Source organism: Pipra filicauda, unplaced genomic scaffold (assembly GCF_003945595.2).
Source record: "Pipra filicauda isolate LSUMZ 115617 unplaced genomic scaffold, ASM394559v2 scaffold507_size779033_pilon, whole genome shotgun sequence".
Classification (NCBI taxonomy): Eukaryota; Metazoa; Chordata; class Aves; order Passeriformes; family Pipridae; genus Pipra; species Pipra filicauda.
The window spans coordinates 7938-16514 of record NW_024104651.1 but is presented as its reverse complement, the minus strand read 5'-3'; the positions used below and the strand labels follow the sequence as shown (position 1 = coordinate 16514).

General features: G+C 38.5%; 1 protein-coding gene across 1 annotated transcript; it reads right to left on the bottom strand.

Annotated features, from left to right (window-relative positions):
• Positions 1-283: 283 nt before the first annotated feature.
• LOC120324375 (carboxymethylenebutenolidase homolog) lies at positions 284-8356 on the bottom strand. Its single transcript, XM_039386824.1, has 6 exons — positions 8322-8356; positions 4849-5028; positions 4100-4207; positions 2132-2274; positions 1639-1730; positions 284-463 (listed from the first exon to the last, which is right to left on the bottom strand). Exons 1-6 carry the CDS (start codon positions 8354-8356, stop codon positions 284-286), a joined length of 738 nt encoding a protein of 245 aa, XP_039242758.1.
• Between the last annotated feature and the right edge of the window lie 221 nt (positions 8357-8577).

Sequence of the window (8577 nt, the reverse complement as noted above, 5' to 3'; positions counted from 1 at the left end):
CAAGTGGATAAACAGTATCATTACTATCAAGGTCATAATGCAAAATAATTAAGCAAATAGGAAGCAAGGTAAATTCAAACAATTTTTAATGCCTAATCATTCATTAGTCCAACTTTGATTTCAAAATCTTCTGTAAATATTGTAAAAAATAATTTAAAACTATAAATTAAAATGTATCTATTTTAGTTTGTGACAACTTTCAACATACTTTTTCTTTGACTGTTTTCTTCTCTCAATTAAATCACTCACTGATCTTGAAGCCTATCAATCCCTTCTGCTATTGTCAAACAAACATTTTGATCCAATCAATCATATCCTTTCTAGCTTCTTCAATATAAGGTTTATCATCAGGTTTCATATCTTCCGGCTTCAGCTGTGCAAAACCATGAACTTGTCCAGGGTAAACTTTAATTTTATATGGAACTTTACAATACTGTTTCAACTTCTCCTCCAATAAGAAGATCTGTAAAAGAAAGTGGTTTTCCATTACATTGTCGTTTCTCGTAGAAAAAACCCTCTTTGGGATGTAAGACTGAAACTATTTTTTTTTATAAGTATTGGTGAGTCTAAGAACCTCAACAGTTACAGCAAAGATGGTCTGGTAAATCTCATTGTCACAAAGGAACTGGTGCATTCCTATTCAGATTCTTAGGCTTGTCATCTATACATCTAAGCTCTGATCTTAAGAGAACATTTTCTATAAACCTCAGTGACCATCAGTCCAAAACATTTTGATAGGCTTAGTAACAGAGTTTAAGAAAACACAGAGGGTTTTTTTTTTTTAGTTTACTTTACAAAAAGACACTGTTCCTGCACAATCTTTTGGTAATAAGTACATGCAAAGTACTAATCACATGTTTATGTACACATATACATCTGCAGACACGTTCTTGTGCTTATTTGCATTAAAAAGTTAGAAAATAGGAGAATGAACACTTATTTTGCCTCAAAAACTTAATCCTGCCCATTTTGTAGATTAGAGAGATTTCTGTAATTTATTTCATGTTCTTTCTTTTTTTTTTTATCCTTGTCACTGAAGAAAAAGAATTTATTCACAGAAGAGGGCACCAGTTTCCTACACATGTATTTATCCAGCCTCTCAGATATGCTTACGGTAGGGGTTATATCAGAACATAGATGGCTAGATGGCGGCCAAGAGTCAAAAGAGAGGCCACAAATTGTTATCATCTCAGTTAAAATCCACACCCGGTCTTCCCATACAGTTCATTTTTTTCTTCTTATGCCAAAAGCAATTGGTCATTGGCCCCCATCATCAGAAAGTTCAGTTCCGAAGCTGAAATTACTTTTTTTTTCTCCGAGTAGCTTAACTACCTGATTTCTCATCCACAGCAGTAGTATCTCAAGGTTTTGAGATGCTCAGCTCATACCAGTTGGATCTCCCTGCCCAGTTTCACACCTTGCTTATCTAGCCATTTGGAGATTGATGATTTGTCTTTACTGCATTTCTCACCTCAAAAAAGAAGCTTTGAATAACTTAAGCAAGATATATGGGAAGCTGAAATACAAACAAAACAATCTAGACTGTCTAATTTTTTGTATCTGCAAATGGTTTCTAAAAAGGATTTTTGTGTGGGATAAATGAATTATCAGAAAAGTATTTCCAGTACAAAAGTTTACCTGATCCAAAGCAATGGTGTGGTCTTTCTCACCAAAAATGAAAAATGTCGGATTTAGTAAATTGTATCTTTCTTCAGAGTCTCTAATTATTCCTATAATGTTTTGAGAAACAGTCTGTTAGTGAGGTTAACAGTCTTGCAAGATAAATGGCAAATTAAAAGACAAAGTTGCTATTAAGGTTTACTCATTAGGTACACTACTTAGATCAATACAGTTTATATTTGGATGGAGAAAAAGCATTTGGAAAATATATTTTGTTGCTCTCCAAGCATTAAAATAAGATTAGAAAATTTTTGTGCAAAAGAAAACAATTTTTTTCTTGTCTACAGTATTAAAATTTTTATACAAATACAGCATATTGCTGAAATAACCATAATTAAAATCTGCAACTCACCTTTGAGTTTTTACAGAAATTGCTATAAAGCAATAACTACAGTTACAAACTATGCACAGTCATGAGAACCCAAGTAAGTTTTCATGTGTTCTACACTACCATAGAGGGACACCCCAGCGGTTAATTGAGGATTTTTCAGCATCAAGTGATGTACTGCCATTCCACCCCAGGAAAACCCAACGATACCAATCTTCTTTGCACCGCATTGTTCCTTTAGATACTTCAAGACAACATCAGCTTCCCTAAGACATATAAACAAAAGTAAACTAAGGACTCTATTGCAGAAGCAATATTTGACAATTTAAGAAGAAAATTACAAGAGTTACATGATATTGTTTTCTGTGCTGCACCTCCAATCATTTAATACAGGGATTACTTTAAAAAATCACATTTCAGCCTAGAACAGCGTCTTCTATTATTAAATGAGAGTTAAATTAGTAAATTCTAATTCTATTATTAAATGAGAGTTAAATTAGTAAATTTTTAATTCAACCACTTTGTCTAGGAGAGGACAACTAAAGACAAGACATATCTGCAAGCAGAACAACATCTTGCATTATGGACTGTAGGAATAGATAAGCTTCACTGTACTATCTCTACAGGGTCCACCTATTTAGATAAAGATTTATCCTGGCTATGTCATTCCTGTTGCATGAGTTAATACTAAAATATCCTACCAAGCCCACATGCAACAATGTTATACTAAAGTAGCAATTACTCAAAAGTACACTGTCAGTATCTATAATGTTTAAAAAAACAAGTTTTACATGAAGTATAATGAAAAAAAATGAAAATTATTTTCAACGCAGACAAAAGCAAGTCAATTTTTTTAAAAAAATCCTGACTTCTTAAGCCTCAATAGTTTAATCTTCTTCATTATCTACAGAGTTTGAAATAAAGTTTAAATGCAGATTGCATAAGCTAAAAACTATATTTTCAAACAGTAGGTATATCATCACAGGTTTGGTTAGCCTGACCAAAAAAAAAACATTATGAGAGTGACATGAAGAGGAGATTGTGCCCTAGGCCTGTGGCCAGGCTTTTTCAGATTTGGCTTGTATGGAAGGGTACTAAGAAAGTCATGGGTGTGTTGAATTCCAAGTTTTCTGGCAGAGCAGTGGATCCAAACCAGCGGGGATCCTCAAAAGTGAATACTGAAAAGACAGCACAGGCATGACCTGAGATCTCCATTTTTTATGGCAGTGCCCACATATCTGCTCACTCTTTGGAGCAGAATTTTTTTGTAGTTGTTAGTCATTTGCCTTTTCAAAAACATCTGACACAGCTTCTGCAACTTATTGTCAAAAACATAAGTGAGAGATATTGAAGTCAGGCTGTCACTGCTGGGATGTCTGGAATGGGTCAGAAGAATACTTGTGCCTTACAAGGTGGTAGGTGAGTAAAAGGATGTCACTGCCTACTGTCATCTTCTAAAGTTTTGAGCTGTGGTGATAGATGCTGAAGAAAGCAATGTCTCCCCGTAACTCAGAGAAGCCTTGTTACAGGCACTGCTAGGCTGTACAGACAGTGGTCCCTCTATTTCACACAGAGAAAAACAGTATAGTTGATCAGATGCATCTTGGGTTTTGGGCAATCTTGCAAAATTTTGTGTAGTGCTGCTCAGGAGAATATCATCTGTACCTATCATAATCTACAAGGCAGAAAGCAAGATGGGCAAGTGACAGCCAGCAGATAACATCAGCAATTATAGAAGTGTTTTTCTTGTTATCTTGAGGAACTGGGGGCAGAATCAGCACTTGTGGAAGAGAGTGCTGGGTATTTCATAGCTTGTGAAACACTGGGAGGCTGTGTGGCCAGTATAACATAGTTAGAAAAGGGCCCAGGAAAACAAGATGGGGACAACAAGCAGAGTGATGGGCAGAGCAGATGATTCTTTTCAAATCCCAGCCAAGACAGTGCCTGGACTCACAGAAGAATCACCCAGAATTAGCAATTGTGTTTGTGCAGCCAGCTTGCCCTGCTGTGAGATGCCATTCTAACATTTCATACAAATTCCCCTTGTTTGCTGGATGCTTTTTAAAGTTCTAGTATAAATATGTATCTTACTTGTCTACTTTCATAGGATCGTGATCTTTCATCCAGTCAGCAAAGTCAGCCCAGTGATCAGTAGATTTCCAGGGTTCTGTTCCCTTGAAGAAGTCTGGGCAGATGGCTCTGTGTGAGACATAGAATGAAGTCAATTTTCATATCCAGTTGGGGAGAATCTGTGAATGTCTAAATGTCTCCTAATGTCTTCCACTCCAGAGTGCACTTCTACATGGCTACTATCTGAATTATGTTTTACTCATACTTTTCTGACAATCAGCAGAGCTAAAATTATATGTCTTTGTATGGAAAAAAACCACCAAACCACGAATAAATGCTCATTGTTTCCTTAGACACACAATGCAAAAGTAAAGGAAGTAAGCTACCCTCTTCATTCTATATAAACACATATATATCTCTTCACTATTAAAAGATAAAGCAAATGTTCAAAAGGTTTGGTTCTGAAAAGCTTATACAACTGAAAATAGATACCAGCGTTTATCTTTTGATCACCTACACTGCTACATAAGCACAAACACTGGCATTTCATGACTCCTTGTGGCGTTGTGCTCAGGTAGCCACTTAATGGGTCAGTTTTAGTAGCTTTGGTGGCTTTGTGGAAATGTTTTGTCCCTTTCCTTTTTTATTCACTCAGCCTGAAAAGGCATGGTTGCCCTATGCCTATGCAAAACATCACATGCCATGCCTAGCTTTGGGCCTGGTGATCTATTAATGCATTTAAGAGAAAGACAGGAAAGAAAGTTGCTTACAAATATCCATGACCGGCAATCAAATCGACTATGTATCTAATATCTGGGAACTGCCATCCAAATACATCATGAACCACAATCACAGCTTTGTCCGTGAAAAAAGACGGTCTACAAACATATGCCTTAAGGTACTCAATTTGTACTTCATGTCCAAGGCACCCATAGTGAGATCTGTCTCCAGTATTATATAGAAAAGGATCAGCCATTTGAAAACCTGGGAAAAAAAAAAAAAAAGACAGCAAGAAAGTAAAACTAATTTGTTAAAACAAATAATTAAGGGCAAATAAAGGCAAACACGATCTGCAGAAAGTAGTTTAGTAGCTTCTGTAAATAACATTGACATCCTTGTCTGAAAGGACAAAGTAAAAAAAAAGCAAAAGTAATGTTCCAGTGCAGAATGGCTCCTAGTCCATTGTGTGTTATTAAGCTGAGAATGAAGAGAAATACCAAAATCAAAGTTATAAAATAACTTACAAATAAACTCTGCATGTTGGTCTTGATAATCATGTCACATTTGTTCTGCTCCCATGTGGCTCTGTCAGCACTGGTGGGATGCTGTACAGCTTCAGATGTCACTCTCTCCCCGGGCATGGGGCCATTGTGGGGACTCCATGTGTGTTTCTCTGAATTATTTGTAAGGACCACAGCACTCAACTGCTACATTAAAGTATAGTGCTCAGTGCTTCTCTCGGTGCTGGTGCCTGCTAGCTAACCTGTGCTTCTGTAGCAGCATCACAGCTGGTCCAGGAGCAGATGTATTGGATGCAGTTATGGAAGAACTGCAGTATGGATTTGTGAACTAGATTCCCATGTGTTGGGCCTCTATGCCCTTGAAAGGGATTGCGAGAAAACAAGCATATATGCAAAGCTCATTCAGAATGTGTGAGAGCATTTGGCTTTTTCCCTTCTCCAAAAGTAGCAATTACGAACAATGAACCAGTAGATGTGCTAGACAGATTAAAGTCAAAAGCTGTTCTGACTCTCTGTGTCAGGAGCTTGGAATGGACTCTGTGCAAAAAGTAGATTGTGATCCTGTAATTAAAACTGGTGTTACAATGCCTCTATACAAGGTATCCAATTAAGTCTGCAGGGCCAATGTTAATAGTAGCATTTCCTAGTCATGTACTGACTTTGAAACTGTCCTTGGGGATGCAGTACACATGCTTATACATTATGACTATCTCTGCTTCATCATTTCTACATCAGCCTATTATACGGTTTTGGGTTGTAACATGTACTTCATAAAACTATCTAGTCTTCATGGAAGTACAGCAAATTCTGTTAAAAATGTATGCCTTCCTCAGCTCTCCATTAACTACAATAGCAGAGGGCTAGATTTCACAGTCTAATGGGATATTTTGCCAAGGCAGTACAGACACATTTGGAACCATGGTGCAGACAGACTGAAGAACAGAGAACTGATGCCAAAGAGACTTACTGCTTTCTTATGCCTTACACAGCACTTCCCAGTTTGCGTGATTCACACAGGCTCAATAACAGCATCCAGATTTTATGTTCCTTTAGACTGCTTTATACCCAAGACAATCAGCCTTCCCAATGTATAGTCCAGAGACACTGGTCTTCCCCATCCTCTCCCAACCCTAGGGCTGCTGTCACCAGATCTGGCAGGGCCAGCACTGAGTCTGAGCAAATACACTTGGCTGCAACCATAACCCCTGGCTGATAGCGTGGTGGAGAGATACAGGAACTGGGCAGACGTGGCTTTCCTGCTAGAATTAAGCTGCTTCAGGTATAGCCATTAGGTGGATCATCTCTCATCATGAGTAATCCCCTGCGCTGATATCTGACAACCGATTACATGTGTTAATTTTCTCCCACCTTTCTCAACGTCTGAATGTCAAGGTTGGTGCTAAAAAGCATGAAGCAGCCTGATCTTCAGGACTAATACCTCCACTGTTTTGGCATCATGTGAAAGAGGAAGTTGTAACACACATGGGGGAGTATCTCCCAGTTTAAGGTAGCCATAATGCTTGAAATGCCTGAAAATGCTTGAGAGAGAGGTCTGATCACGCAAAAATACTTCCTACCTCTCTTTTTATAACCTAAGATGAATGAGCTTGTTGAAGTGCAAGAGGTTGCCTGGAGAAACCACAGGCACACCCAAAGATAGCTAACACTACTGGCTTCTGAGATGGCAGCCACAGGCTTACTCCACTGAGGTCTTTTGTTCAGAACCCGTGATATCCCCTTCAAGGAAGTAGTGTTTAGGAGGCATTAAGCATATAAGGTACTTGTGAAACAGCCTATTCCCTATCTATTGGTTGCTTCTCAGAAACCATTTCTTTGGCCTGTATTGACTGAGGCCCAGCCAGCTGGCTCTCCTCCAGACACCAGGCTGCAGAGAACGTTAGTAAATAGTCAACCACACCTGAACTGCTTAGAAGTTTGATGGGATCCTGTTCAGTCAGAAGCTTTATTTGCTCCCGCCTGCTTTGTCCCACGCAATGTGGTGTGGCAAAGCAACAAGCCAGGATATTTCCTACCTATCCTGTCTCACCTCATTCCCTCTTCCCATCAATTCCAGCCACTACACTTTTCCTTTTCCTGCTTTCCCCATGGCACGGTTCCAAGCAGGTAGCATCCTGACTTTATGCCCCGTGCCTCATCACTGAACTCCAGCACAGAGGAGATGCAGGGCCTGGTGGGAACAGGGGGAAAACTGACTGCTGGTAACAGAGAAAAAAGACAGATTGATGAATCTGATGTCATCCTACTGCTCCTTAAGGGTCTTTTTGTAGCTTCTCCTTCTCAACAATGGTCCTGCTCTTCCTCGGGTGTCTTGATACCATTCAGCTTTTGTGCAAATAACATAAAAACCAAAGGAAGTTATTTACACAAGGCAAAGGTGGGCTCCTTTGGGTAGTAGAACAGACACAAACTACTATATTTCTAGGGAGCAACTAATTACATGGTTAAATTCTGCTGAGTCTTAATTTTCAATATGAAAAAACAAATCCCTATTTGGAAAATGAGGTTAAAAATCTTTTTAAAAACAATCAGGTTAAACAGAGGCAAAGATATTTCTCAGGATAATCTCCACTTCTCAGAAGGTGAGTATGAGCACATGATCTCAGAGCACTGTGCTGTTTGGCAGAACCTTGGACAATGATGCCAAGATGTGACATCTCTGCCCTTTTCCTGAGTCGAGCGATAACATTCTAATCTACAGTAGTATTTTATTTCAATGCTAAGTGCTCAATGGACCAAAAAAAGAAAAGAATGGAAATTCATTACCATAAGGGCAAAAAAAATTATTATAGTCCTTTGATGTGAACTTGCTACTGATGAACATAAATTACCCATGTCCTCAGAACTATCACTGTGCCACAGCTTGTAGCAAGGACTCAAAGTTAAATCCAGTCTTTCCCAAAGTTGACAGCCTTTATCTTTACCTTTTCCACCCCTTGCTACTAGTCTTTGTGCAATTTTTTTACTAAAACCAAAGTAATAGTATCTCCAAAGGAGTGGGTTTTGCTGAATTTTTCATGCCTTTTCAAAGAGCTATATCTTATTGCTTGACAAATTCAGATTTTCCCATTCAGCACAGGTAAAAGTAATTATCCTTTTCTTCTTCCAACTCAGTCTGTATGGACTGGTTTGCCATCACATACCTGGAGTACAGGATCCTGTTTTAGCCCAGCTTGCTTCTTCTGCTCAGTGAGACACCACCTAGATTTCTCTAAACACAAAAAGAAGAAAACCAGCTCT